This window comes from Eschscholzia californica, unplaced genomic scaffold (assembly GCF_041429995.1).
Source record: "Eschscholzia californica isolate CP2 unplaced genomic scaffold, dmEscCali1.0.p SCAF_1, whole genome shotgun sequence".
In the NCBI taxonomy this organism is placed as follows: domain Eukaryota; kingdom Viridiplantae; phylum Streptophyta; class Magnoliopsida; order Ranunculales; family Papaveraceae; genus Eschscholzia; species Eschscholzia californica.
Genome location: NW_028238198.1, coordinates 28,495,134 through 28,509,681, shown reverse-complemented (window position 1 = coordinate 28,509,681; position 14,548 = coordinate 28,495,134). Strand labels below are relative to the sequence as shown.

General features: G+C 35.4%; 1 protein-coding gene across 2 annotated transcripts; it reads left to right on the top strand.

Annotated features, from left to right (window-relative positions):
• The first annotated feature begins 7,937 nt into the window (after nt 1–7,937).
• On the top strand, nt 7,938–13,263 carry LOC147565780 (wax ester synthase/diacylglycerol acyltransferase 3-like). Of its 2 annotated transcripts, none has more exons than XR_015230280.1 (4): nt 7,938–9,101; nt 9,683–10,033; nt 10,914–11,964; nt 12,385–13,263. XR_015230280.1 is itself a non-coding variant. In XM_086652287.1 (4 exons), the coding sequence occupies exons 1-4, from the start codon at nt 8,334–8,336 to the stop codon at nt 13,010–13,012; spliced, it is 1,419 nt and encodes a 472-aa protein (XP_086508413.1). In that variant the 5' UTR covers nt 7,938–8,333; the 3' UTR covers nt 13,013–13,263. The 2 variants fall into 2 exon arrangements, 1 of the variants encoding a protein (XP_086508413.1); XM_086652287.1 differs by having other exon boundaries at nt 10,914–11,051; nt 12,851–13,263.
• The last annotated feature ends 1,285 nt before the right edge of the window (nt 13,264–14,548 follow it).

Genomic DNA, 14,548 nt, shown 5'->3' with positions numbered 1-14,548 from the left:
AAATTCCAGATGGATCTAATTTTTTAGTTAAACACATCGGTAAAGTTGTATTCTCTAACAGTTTATTTATTGATCGGGTATATCATATTTCGAGTTTCAAATTCAATTTACTTTCTGTGAGTCAATTATGCAAATCATTAAAATGCACATCATTATTCTCACCTCTTAATTGCATTTTTCAGGACCTATCGACGAAGGTTTTGATTGGTCAGGCTGAACAGATGGTCTATATTATCTTCGTAGGTCTCCCGTACTTCTTAGCATGAATATGTCCTTTGATGTTTGCCATTGGCGCCTCGGACACCCTAGTTTAGATCGTTTGAATTTATTAGAAAAGCAATTTAGTTATATTTCTTCTAGTAGTCAAGATTGTATTGTTTGTCCACTGGCAAAACAAAGCAAACTTCCTTTTAATAAAAGTGATTCTAGTTCTTCTTTTTCCTTTCAATTATTGCATGTCGATATATGGGGGTCGTTCACAGTTCCCTCTCTCACCAAGGCACGTTATTTTCTTACAATCGTGGATGACTACACCCGATGTACATGGATTTTTCTCATGCAAGCAAAATCAGATACTATGAAGTACTTAGACTATTTCTTTAATTTTGAGAAGAATCAATACCACAAATCTATCAAAACAATTTCTTATAAATCCAAATCAACTATATTATCTCCAATTCAAATTTTCCGTTATGATAACGGAAGTGAATTCTTATAAAAAATTCTCCAATCTTGGTTTGCCTCCAATGGTATTATTCATCAGACAAGTTGCGTCTCTACTCCTCAACAAAACGGAGTTGTCGAACGTAAACACCGTCATCTTCTAAATGTGACACGAGCATTGCGCTTCCAAGCGAATCTGCCAATTACGTTTTGGGGTGAATGTATATTAACTGCCGCATACTTCATAAATAAAATGCCAACACCAATCTTATCTAACAAATCTCCACATGAGATGTTGCTAGGAAAATCACCAGATTACTCGTCTCTTAAAGTCTTCGGTTGTCTATGTTTTGGACGTAATACAAAAATATCAAATAAATTTGATCCCCGTGCCAAACCAGGAATTTTCGTAGGTTACCTATTTGGTAAAAAGGGATACTCTATTTTTGACTTAGAATCTACTCAAATTTATCATTCACGAGATGTCAAGTTTTTCGAGGACCGCTTCCCGTATAACTCGAATGGTATCTTGGATTCTATATGTAATTCATCTTCACCTTTGTCGACATTCAATTTTGCTAACTTGGATGACGACTTACCAAATTCAGTTAATCTCCCACCTGACCATCATCCAATGGCAACTTCTCCTGACGCATCAGAACAATTCATTGATACATCATATGGTTCAAACTCACCAACTACCACGGGTACTAATATTCTAACTCGTCCCGTGAGAGGTAAGTGACAACCAACTTATTTACGAGATTACATATGTTCATGTTCTGTTGTTCTAAGTGACAACAAATCATCATCCAAATATCCCCTCATTAATTATCTTTCTACGGATAAATTTTCATCATCTCATAAATCCTTCTTAACGTAGATTATTTCAACCGATGAACCATCATCTTTTACACAGGCTATTAAATTTTCAGAATGGCGGGAGGCTATGGAAAAGGAGATATCAGCCCTTGAACATAATAACGCGTGGTCATTAACCCAATTATCCCATGGAAAAACACCCATTGGTTGTAAGTGGGTATACAAAATAAAATATCGTTCTGATGGTTCAGTCGAACGTCATAAAGCCCGTTTGGTAGCGAAGGCTACAACCAGATTGAAGGAATTGACTATCATAACACATTCGCCCCGGTTGCGAAGATGGTTACAGTTCGTGTGTTACTTTCTCTCGCCGCTATTCGTGGTTGGTTGCTTCATCAACTTGATGTGAATAATGCGTTTCTTCAAGGAGATTTAGATGAAGAAGTCTATATGACTATACCTCCTGGTTTTAATAAAACTAAAAATAAGAATGTCGTATGTCGATTAAATAAATCTCTATACGGACTAAAACAGGCTTCTCGTCAATGGTTTGCAAAATTCTCTTCCGGACTAGAAGCTGAGGGATTTCGACAATCTCTTTCTGATCATTCTCTTTTTACATACCAGAAGGATAACACATTCATCTACATACTTGTATATGTGGATGATATTATTATTGCTGGGAATGATATTTCCGCAATTGATCATCTCAAATCTCGTCTAGAAAACCGTTTTTCTATTAAAAATTTAGGAAAACTTCAATATTTTCTTGGTATTGAAGTCTCACGCTCTCAGAAAGGAATATTTCTCTGCCAACGAAAGTATACATTGGATATATTAAAAGATTCTGGCCTCACAGGAGCGAAGCCATGTTCATTTCCAATGGATCAACGTCTAGAGCTTCTTCCAACAGATGGTGATCCTCTCAAGGATCCACAACAATACCGACATCTCATTGGCCGTTTATTATATCTTACAGTGACTCGACTGGATCTTGCATTTTCTATCAATTACTTAAGTCAGTTTATGCAAAACCCGCGTACCTCTCACATGGATGCAGCTACCCGCGTTCTTCGATATCTCAAAGGTACCATAGGTCATGGTATTTTTCTTTCTTCCACTAGCTCTCTCTCCCTCTCTAGTTTTACCGACTCGGATTGGGCTAGTTGTCCTATTACTCGTCGGCCGACTACTAGATACTTCACTATGTTAGGACAAAGTCCTCTATCCTGGAAGTCTAATAAACAACTTACTGTGTCTCGTTCGTCTGCTGAGGCTGAATATAGGGCCCTCGCTCACCTAACTGCTGAACTGCAATGGCTTCAATATTTATTCATTGATCTTCATATTCCAGTTAGCAACCATTCATGGTATATTGTGACAACATGGCTGCTATTCACATTGCAAAAAATCCTGTTTTTCATGAGCGTACAAAACATATCGAATTAGATTGTCATTTTGTTCGGGAGAAAATTGCATCTCGACTAATTTCTCCAACTTATATTCGATCAACCGACCAAGTGGCTGACATTTTTACGAAACCTCTTGGGTCCGAACAATTTCAACGTCTACTTAGCAAGTTGGGCGTTTGTCAAGTCTCTCCTCCCACTCCACCTTGAAGGGGGTATTAGCTGAAGAAACTCATGCATACGTGAGCATGAAATCAACAGAATAGCTGAGGTGTACAACAATTCAAATTCAATCAAGTGGGGACATACATGTGAAGAATGAGTCAAAGATGGACCAAGTCTCCTATCTAAAACAGATTAGATATTTGAATAGTTAAAGTTATTTTATTTGTATTTATTTTTTCTCTTTGTAACAACTTAGATTTGTACTTATCTTCTTTGTAATCAAACTTATATAAATAGAAGAAGCCAGACCACTCGACTCATTGGTTGAGTTTCACAGAACAAATTGATTTTATACCTAATAAAAAGAAGAAAAAAAAATTAGCCAAGAATTTTAGTACGAGAAGACGAAGTTAATTTCTACAAATTTAATTATTATATCTCCGGAGGTAAGGAGATCTTGACGGAGTGAAGCTAATGAAGTGAAGAGAGGGAGAGAGGCACTACAAAAATATGTTCATTTGGGACAGAATAAAACCGTCCCTAAAAGCCTCATAACCGTCCAGGATAACTATTTGGGACAGTTTTGTAAATGTCCGGATACGGACGTCTCAAATAGTATTTGGACGGATATAGGGACGGTTTACATCTGTCCCTAATAAGTATATGGAGACAGAGCAGCTCTGTCCCCAACAGATATATAGGACAGGGACATCCTGTCCCTAACAAGTAATGGGAAAAAAAATTTGTCCCTACTAAATATTTGGCACATAATCAAGCCGTCGGTACTAGTTAGAACTGCAAAAGAAAATATATATATATATATATATATATATATATATATATATATATTCTAATTTCCCTGATTTATATACCATCAATTCATTGATATATATTAAATAAACTTAACATTACATTTTTTAAGCAAGAGTTGTCAAAATAACATACCATTTATACAATGGAAATAGAATTGAAATAACAAATACAATACCAACATATTCATCATTTCTATATGTCAATCCAAATATCAACTAACTACAATAGACACATACAACAGTAATTACATCCATTATTGTCCCATCGACCTGAATCTCCATCTCAAAATGTCGTTCATTCCTACCGCACCGTGCACTTCCTGGAACTTATCAAAGTATAATGAATAGTTACATCAATTGCTTAATATCAAATTATATTGCCATTTGATTTATTCACTATATCGTAGAATCACTTTTACTAACTTATCACATATTCAATCTAAAGTGAAACAAATATCAAAGCACAACCACGCCAGTTCAACAGTTTTGAGCCCATGAATAGAACATACAAACCAGGTGGATGAAGTTTATCCAAGTAATTCAGTTCCACATCATTCATTAATTCACTTTTTAATTAGCTAAAAGAAGTTTATCCACCTGTCTATTAGCATGAAGGTCTAACAATTGCAAATCGTATGAAAGTAGAATACTTGCAAAACTCGTTTGATCTGAAAAACTCGCGAAACTCGCTTAGGTTTCTTTCAAGATCTGGAAAGTAGAGTGTTTGATCCGAGAGACTGGGAGGTAAAAGATTTCTCAGGGGAAGAAGAAATGAAGAAGTGATTTTGGGAGAAGGAAATGGAATGGGCAGGATTCCGAAAATAGTTGGCGTGGGACATAGTTAGGGTTAAAGAATGGACATTTGCCCCAAAAGAGGGACGCCAAAATTGCGGGAAATATTTGTGCCAAAATTAGGCGCCATTTTATTTCCATGTCAAGTTTGTGGCCATATAACTCAAAAGCAATTGGCGATGTGTGGAGAGGACCTAGACCTTACATTCTTGGTTGCTAGATACTCATTCTTCCATGTGGGACTATTATCACAAAGCCATTGAGGAAACTTCATTTAATCAAATATCGAACTATTCATGATGTTAGATACCTAATTTTCAAGTTAAGTCATGAAATTGGCGACGGTTATTCATTTACGAGCAGGGCCCCAAAACAATAGGGCCCTCTCTTTGCAGTAACATGAATAGGTGAAGTACCTCCTTATACATAACGATTCAACAGTTATACATGAGGGGATTAGTAGCCGGGTTGGTGCTTTTTTTTGTTGAACTTAGCCGGGTTGGTGCTTGGGTTTACTTTGTGTGCGCGACACTTTTGTTGACAAGGGTTCGATCCCCACTTCCAACGAATTAAGATTTTTTAGATTTCTTCTCTACTTATTTTATTTTATCCCAAAATAGCTCTCATTCTTATTGAAGTTTAAATCGAATAATGGTTGAGTCAATCTTATTTCTTGAACTTGAGACAATCTTTAACTACATTCAGATTTAGCAAAATAGCAGGCACAAGTTTGTCAAATAGAATTTTAATTTATAAAGCTTTTTGGATTATATAACCTCTTAAATCTTGTTTCTGTATATTTATTGTTTCGGCCATTATATCCAACATTCACTGTGTCTTTTTTAGTAACTTAGTTGTTTGCATAAGAGAAAAATTTACTTAGATAAATGTTTAGGTAATTTTTTTTATAAACTTGAAGTATTGAATTTCGATTTGTTTCTAATTTGTTGTTATATAACTGAATCAATTGAATTTTTTATTTTTTTTTGTTCGAACATTAATTTTTTTATTTGTTGACACAAAAAAAATTCAGCTTTACACTTTAGTATAAGAGGGCCCCGCCTAAAACTTGGCACGGGGCTCAAAATCCTCAGCCACGACCCTGTTTACGAGTGTTTTTATGAATTAGAAAGGGCAGATAACCCTTCTCTTTTTCCAAGCCTAGCTTATAATTTAGGCAAAACGCAGGAATATCGTGCAAGAATTGGTTGGGCTTTTCCTTTAAATGTGAGCACACTATCGTTGATTCGGTTTTGAATATATGAAAAGCCAAGGTAGTGGGATTTTCTCGTTCTTGAACTATTTTGACAAGGACACTATTGATTATCATCAAGATTGTCAGAAAATATATAGAAACCTAAGTTAATTGAGTTGTAACATGCTTATCTCTATATTTTGGCACCATAAATAGAATGGGAGACAAGTGAGAGCATATAGTTAACATTTTGTCAAACATTTGCATGAGATGAGAACGGGCCAAAGTTTGGTAGAGGACCAGGCATTGGAGAAGTCGATATATAATCTTGAATAATATCAATCTCTAACAAGCTGGAATAGCTCAGTTGGTTAGAGCGTGTGGCTGTTAACCACAAGGTCGGAGGTTCGACCCCTCCTTCTAGCGATTTTACTTCCTATTTTTCCTTTTTTTTTTCTTTCTTGTTCTTGATTTTGTAAAGACAGACGGGTAATATCGACCTAAAAAATAAATGGGGGAGTTGGGTCAACACTTATTAACCCATCACCTTCCATATTCTCCCAAGAGCAATTGAGACCGTTGGAACATAAAAACGATTTGTACTATGTCATGAATGGACACATTTTGATAATTAAACATCTTACTACCTCGTCTCCAAGGTGGTTGTGCATAGCATTCTCCCTTAATGGCTCAACTATCAGGATTTAATAACCTTGAAGACATTTGATTCAAAACAAATTGAATTGGAATACAGTACCATTTGTATGAGTTAGATTATTCTCGTACCCCTCCATGTGTGGCGTAGTTTGAGCGACATTATATTTTTAGTTATGGCAGTACATTTTATCCACGTTGGACCTGATATAGGATCTGAGAATTGATCTATCACCTCCCATATTTTCCCAAGAGCCATTTTGATAATTAAACTATCGTACTATACCTCGTCTCCAAGGTAGTTTTATATTGCATTCTCCATTAATGGCTCAACTACCATGTTTTAGTAAGCTTGAAGACTTGATTCAGAACAAATTGTATAGGAGTAGAGTACCATTTGTACGTGTCAGATTATTCTCACACCCATTCATGTATGGCGTAGTTTGAGTCTAACACTCTCTTTTATTAAGTGATGTGGAGCTCGAACAAAAATAACATCCACCACATGCTGGGCTAAATTGGTACATCATGTCAAGTTTACCAACATCAAACACGGAACCAATAAGTAAAGAGGATCTAGACAGTATATTCTTAGTTATGATAATACATTTTATCCACGTTGGACCATGATATAGGATCAAGCCATTGTGAGAACTTCATTTAATGAAACATCAAACTATTCATGGTGTTAGATACCTAATTTTAAAGGTACGTCATGCAATTGATGACGGTTATTCATTTATGAGTGTCACTTTAATGCATTAGAAAGGGCAGATAACCCTTCTCTTTTTCTAACCTTTCCTCGCTTATCGTTTAGACAAAGCGCAGGAATATCGTGCAAGAATTGGTTGGGCTTTTCCTTTAAATGTAAGCACACTATCGTTGATTCGATTTTGAATATATGAAAGCATTGAAAGGCCACAGTGTTGGGCTTTTCTCGTAAGTACTTGAACTATTTTGATGAGGACACTATTGATTATCATCGAGATTGTCTGAAAATATACTGAAACCTAAGTTAATTGAGTTGTAACATGCGTATCTCTATATTTTGGCACCATAAAGAGAACGGGGAGACAAGTGTGAGTATATGGTTAGAAGTTTTTTCAAACATTTAACATGAGATAAGAGAGTGGGCCACAATTTGCTATCTCAAATCTTGAATAATAACATTTGCCAATAAAGCTGGAATAGCTCAGTTGGTTAGAGCGTGTGGCTGTTAACCACAAGGTCGGAGGTTCGACCCCTCCTTCTAGCGTTTTTAATACTTATTATCTCTTTTTTCTTTCTTGCTCTTGATTTTGTAAAGAAGACTGGTCAATAACCCAACAGTAATTGACCCATAAGCTTCCAAGAGCAGTTGGGACGGTTGGGACGGTTGGAACATAAATACCAATTTAAGTATGTCACGAACGGACTACACATCTCGAATGTGGTTGTACATTGCATTCTCCATTAATGGCTCAACTATCAGGTTTTAATAAGCTTGAAGACATTTGATTCAAAACAAATTGTTTAGGAGTACAAGACCATATATAGATTGTTCTCCCACTCCTTCATGTGTGGCGTAATTTGAAACTAACACCGTCTCTTTTTACTAAGTGATATGGATGTGGAGCTCGTGGGGCGCTAAGCTTTGTATATCATGTTAAGTTTACCAACATCAAACTCAAGTAAAGAGGATCTAGACAGTATATTTTTAGTTATGACAGTACATTTTATCCACGCTGGACCATGATATAGGATCCGGCCATGGGATAACACTTCTCTACATGTGCTATATATTTGAACTCTTGAGATAGGCAAGTGATACAAAGAACAAGAATGGAGTATTTGAAACAAAAAGAATTAGGAGAAGAATTATGCCCTCCAGTGAGTCCAATATCCCAATCCCTTGGCAGTTCCAAAATATCTTTAGTCATATTGGTAGTTTTCGAGCTCAAAACTCCCATGACTGAATTAGAAACTATTGATTTTCTTCGCGATATAATTCTACCTACAACTACACGTTTTTCTTCGATTATTCTAACTGATAAGAAAGGTGTTAAAAGGTGGAAGACAGTCGATGTTCAACTAGAAGATCATCTTATCGTTCCCACGTTTCCTTCGGGTTTAGATAGAAAAGGTAACGACGAGTACTTGAGAAATGAATACTTATCAAAGTTAAGTAGTGAAAGATTTTCAGAAAATAAACCTTTGTGGGAAGTTCATTTAATTAAATATCCAACTTTCCATGGAGCTGGATCTCTTATTTTTAAGTTCCATCATGCAATTGGTGACGGTTATTCATTTTTGAAAGTTTTTTTAAGTTCCTCTAGAAGGGCAGATAACCCATCTCTTCCACATACCTTTCCTCCATTATCACTGGGGAAAAGAAAAGGCAAGAACTTGTTGGGTACTTTTGTTACATGCAAGAATACTGTTGTTGATTTGGTTCTGAACTTACTAAAGAGCACGGTTTTGGAAGATCATCCGTCGGCAATAAGGTCATGTGTGACAGAAAAGGAGACGCAGCTATTCAGGCCAATCAATGTTTATTCACTTAGTTTGTCTCTAGAACGAGTTAAACAAGTTAAATCCAAACTCAAAGCGGTAAGTTGTCTTGTCTCTTTCTTTTATTTTCTATCATGACCAAAACAAGACGAAATTATTCAGACCAATCGATGTTTATTACGCAACAAATTGAATAAAGAACAAAATGAATATATTACCATTTTTGTTAGTAGCTAGTAACATGTGTTTCTTTTCACTGCAAAGACTTAATAAATGTTATGCGTTATGGATGGTAGGCTTGGTACCTCACTTCGTAACATGTATCCTTTTCATTATCAAGGTTATTACGGAGGCTAATGGTTTGAATCTTTTCTATGTGCATAATTTTCGATAAGACCCTCAAACGTGGTTAAAAATATAGGAATCTTCTAACATGTACTCTCCTACGGTAGAAGTTCTTTTTGCCAGTCTACTACGGTAAAACAAAGACCAAAATGTAGTTCAAATCTTTGTTATAACTTATTTGAGACAAGTTTGTCTTTATATAATTTAGCGACAGTTTTCTGAAGCGGTTGTCTAAAGTTTTTCTCTTTAAACATATTCCCATTAGAATGTTAAATTTTGGGTTCACCGTTAGTTATTTCTATTGCTTCTTAATAGTTTTATCAATTGATGAACAGACGATGAACGATGTAATCACAGGGCTAATATCGTACATAATTCACTTGTACACAGCAAGAGTTAGTGACAAAAACTCCACTAATGATAAACGTATGACGCTACTAGTAATGCTCAACATGAGAGTATTTGAAGGTTACAAGACCATCGACGATATGATGAAGGCAGACGCATGGGGTAATCGTTCTCGATTCATGCATGCAACGATCCCTTCGTTTAAGAATGTGGAGGAGGTTAACCCTCTAGATTTTATCTTAAAAGCAAAGAAGACAATGGAACGTAAAAAGAACTCCATGCTTTACTTTATAATAGAAAACTTGTTAAACATTACGAGGAAGATCAACGGACAAAAGGTAACAGTTTTCTGTATTTTAAGATTTTTTATGTTTTTGGTTCATAATGCAGAGAATGACATGAGTAGCTTTGTCCTCAAACTTCTATTTGTTTATGTGGGACTACCCTGGCAGGTCTCTTCACGTTTCACATTCTTTGGTCAATCTTAACAAATTAAACCCTTTTGTTGTGCAATTAAAAGCAAGTGCAAACTATCATTTTAGGCCTATCATTTACCTTTTTCGTATATTACAGGATATAAACTAAGCACAAGAATTATGAATCTATTAGAGGGGGCCTAACTAACTCGTACTAATGAAATACATTCTAGAGCAAGTAGCATATATAACGACCCGGAGATTCTATTTTGTTTGTTTTCAATTGTCAATTTTCTAGAGAAAAAAGAAACATTTCCTAACACTTGTGTTTGGTTGGAAAAAAACATTTACCATATTGTCTCTGGAAAACTGTGACTCACCCCACTTTTGGGAACTATTTTCTGAATCAAATATGTCCATAATTATCCTCTTCTTTTTTCTTGAAATATAACACATTGTTTCTTCTATTTTTTTCTAGTTCTCTATTATTTAGTCATTTAGCTATTCCTTTAGGTTTTGGTTATCTTCTGTTCTTCATATGTCTCTCTCTCTCTCTCTACCATATTAAATGAAAAAAAAAAGTTAATTATTTATATGATATATAAGTTGATTATGATATGTTTTATTTTATATATTTTAACTTTATTAGATTAAGATTTTTTAAGTTTTGTGGTGGTAATTTTTGGACTTCAAAATTTGTAATTCCCACCAAATAGTTGTCCAAAAATTGAAACTTCATTTACGAAAGCTTACAAAACAATAAATATACTAGAAACACTTCCGTTGTGATAAAATTGTGCAGGGATTGGATAAAATTGTGCACTCAGGGTTCAAGAATGCAACCACCATGGTTACCAGTTTGATTGGTCCAAGGGAACAAATAACTTTTGCTAGCCATCCGGTCAACAACTTGTTCTTCATCGTCACTGGTGTACCTCAGGTGCGCACATTAAGAGAGTAATTAGATATAAGATAACTTTATAGGAGAGTAATTTGTGGATTGATGAGTAGAGCATCTCCAACGGAACACTCAAATTGAAAAATTCTAATCTATACGGGTGTAATTTGCTACTTAGCGTTTTTTTAGATTATTTACAAAGAAGAAATTCTCCAATGCAAAAATCAACAAGTAATGTTAGGGAACAAGAAAACCTAAACAGACTCTACGCAGAAATCTATATGGCTTGCCATGAAACTCAATATTAAGTTTATGCCCAAAGACTTTCGAGATTTTATTCTTCTCTAACATTTTTCAAATTCAATTTGGGTCTTAAGATGATGCGACAACATTAAATTCTAATTAAGATGTCTCAAAAAGAAACTCATGATCAAATTTTGAAATTTCTGTAGGATCTCAATTGGCAACTCAATATTAAAAATAAAACAACCCATCTGGATGACACTTAAGTAATTTTTAAGTTTTCGAAGTGTTGTATTAGAGATGTCTTTTAAATTGAGGATCTCAATAGTTAAATCTATGAAATGAAATCTCAATTGAGAGTTAACACAAAGGACAATTTGAATTTTTTTATAGCTTTGCGTTGGAGATGTTGTTAGTAAGAGAGCAAGACTGAGAACTTAGATATGCAATTTGGATAATGAGTAATTTGGACTACATGTAAAAGTTAGAGCACATGGGGCCTAACTTTCACCTAAAATCAACTTACATGAAAAAGGACTCAGTGGTTTATCTACCTTACAAATTCTGATACCTCTACAATGTGGGATAATGTTTATATCTCTCTTCATCAAGGTTGGAGTCTGCTCGACGACGCTCCCCTTCAATACAGAATTACGATTATGAAGTCCCAATATACCCTAGAACATTAACTGTGGTACCATGTTAGAACTAAGTGAGAGCATCTCCAATGCAAAACTTTAAAAAAACTCTATTTGGCTGATGTGTTGAGTCTCAATTGAGATTTTCTTTCCTATGTGGCTAACTTGAGTGTCTCTAATTCAAGTCCTTCTCCAATGCAACACTCTAAAAAACTTTAATAGATGCACATGTCATACATACATTTAATAGGAAAAAGTGGTTGAGAAAGAAAAGCTTTCTATTGGTTCAAAAATTAAATTTGATGACTAGGACACTTAAGACTCTCAAAAGAGATCTCAAAAATAGAGTTTCTAGTTGAGACATCTTAAAACTTAATGCTTCCACATCAACTTAAGATCTCAATTGAGTTTTGCATTGGAGAGGTTTTTTCTCAAAAAAAACTCTAAAGTCCTAGGTGGCACTTAAGATTTTAAGATTGAGTCTTGCATTGGAGATGCTCTGATTCTCCCCTAGCTAGAACCCAACTTACTGAGAAAGGATTGTCTTGGAAGTTGGGCGATGTTGAATAATGTTAAGGAAACGATTTCTGTCCCCCGCCCCCCCCCCCCCCCCCCCCGACACACTGCCGCCTAGTTGACCGCCTCTTATAAAACAAGGGGCGACATCGTCATTTCCCACCAATCAAATGATCATTTTGCCCCTCGTCGTATATGAGGCTTGTCAACTAGGAATTACCTTTTCAACAAAAAAAACTACGAATTACCTGGGGCAGTACATTTATCAACTTTGATTTTTTTTTGCAAGCTATCAACTTTGATTGTAGTAGTAGCATTTTTCTTCAAATAATTAGAGAATTAAGAGACATGTCTAGTTTAAGTATTTTCACTTTTAATTTTTGTGGTCTTAGTTTATGTAAAAGATAAATGCTTCTAAATTGTTTAGTTTGACTTGGTTTACAGAGTATTACCTTCACTTCAGTGAGTTGCATGGAAAAGATGAGTCTGGTGGTAACCATGGAAAAGGGTTTTATAGACTACAAGATTTTCATTTCTTGCATGGATGAGGCCTTCGAAAATATTTTCCAAGCAGCATTCCAAAATGAACCCAAACATTCTAGTTAATCCACTTAGCTTTGAATTCGGATCCCACTCTACCTTGTTTTTCTATGCTTTTCCACAATCGTGCATGCACGCTATCTGCCCCGAACTTACTTGTTTCTTATATGTATCTCCTCATGTATAAGATTCATTATCTGGTCTCTGAATTGAAACACTTCTGTTGAGCCTCATACGTGAACGATTTAAAAGTCTTTTTCCCTGAATAGTGTTCTCAAGACGGATGTCATATTAACGAAAAAAAACTCATTCGATAATTTGTATGCATTTGTATGCCTACCATGTACAGATTGGAATCATTCTATTTGATTTTGATAGTACGACAAGACAAAAACAATAGACCTTTTGGAGACGAGCTAAAACTGCGACTAGTCCAAAAAGTTGTTGTTAATAGCCAAGAACCGTCGCTAATTGTTCTGTAAGAAAAGTCATTATCAGTTAGATACGACTTGACGTGCCTCGTTAATATTGTTATTTTTCTTTATTTGAACCAGTATAAGTACATATGAAGTTGAAAATCCAATTCACTCCACGGAGGCCAACTGGCCAAGCTCCTCTGAAATTAGAAAACTAACATATCGCCACCTCGGAAATGAAGTTGTTCATGGGGTGCCTGTAAATTTCTCATAAGCTCTATTAGGGTTGATATGTCAATTCTGTAGTCTTTCTTGTGTAAACTTATAATCCAATTATTATACTAACTTTGGGAACTTCAATAGGCGCCCATTTTGTACATGAACCACCCACAAAATTGGGATGTAAGGAAGCACCTATATAGCGACAACCCTAGGCGGCGATAGCAATAGCAATGCCCGGTACGTATAGGACTTCCAGGAAACTTTGCTAGTTTACCTATAACAATTCATCCCATTATAGTTCGTCAATTAACTTTGATTTATAAGGAGACGTTCGGTTATAGCAAACTGAGATTAGTAGACTCACACATTCCTATGTACGGTTTTGCATATATCATTTCATAACGCCTTAGTCGGCCTTATCAGCGCCTAAAATTCGATGTAGGATTTTCCTATTTTGAGGAGGCAATTGGATGAGTCAGGATGCACCAAGATAGTGGTTCTAAATTTTGGTGGAGAGTCACATCTCCTGTCTGCCCTAGCTAATTGATTTACTACCTATAAGTAGTTCCTACCTGGCCAGGCCAATCACCTAACTATGTCATATTCATAAAGATTAGGTTAATTCTTCATAGGCCACTTCCTAATTAATATCAGATAAGGTTTGTTGTTGTTAATTTTCATTTAGAATTGATTCAAAAGAAAATATGAATTTTATTTGTTTACGCTTACGCTACCTAAAATCGTGTGAGAATTGAAGTAAAGAGATGTAATGAGTTAGAATTTGATGATTTAAACTTTAAATTTTCTTCCACCAACTAAATTATGGGTGATTTGAAAGGCATAACTAATCATAGTTAATACTACCATTTCTTACTAATCTTTGGATCATAATGACTTTGTAACTTTGTAAGTTTTCCTTCTTTTAGGAGTTCTAACACTATTTTCCTTTACTTTTAATAGATGG

Excerpts from the sequence above, each read along its gene's own strand:
- LOC147565780 (XM_086652287.1), top strand. The coding sequence starts at position 8,334 with ATGGAGTATTTGAAACAAAAAGAATTAGGAGAAGAATTATGCCCTCCA. Across the intron at positions 9,102-9,682 it reads TTAAATCCAAACTCAAAGCG|ACGATGAACGATGTAATCAC; the intron begins GTAAGTTGTCTT and ends ATTGATGAACAG. Across the intron at positions 11,052-12,850 it reads TCGTCACTGGTGTACCTCAG|AGTATTACCTTCACTTCAGT; the intron begins GTGCGCACATTA and ends CTTGGTTTACAG.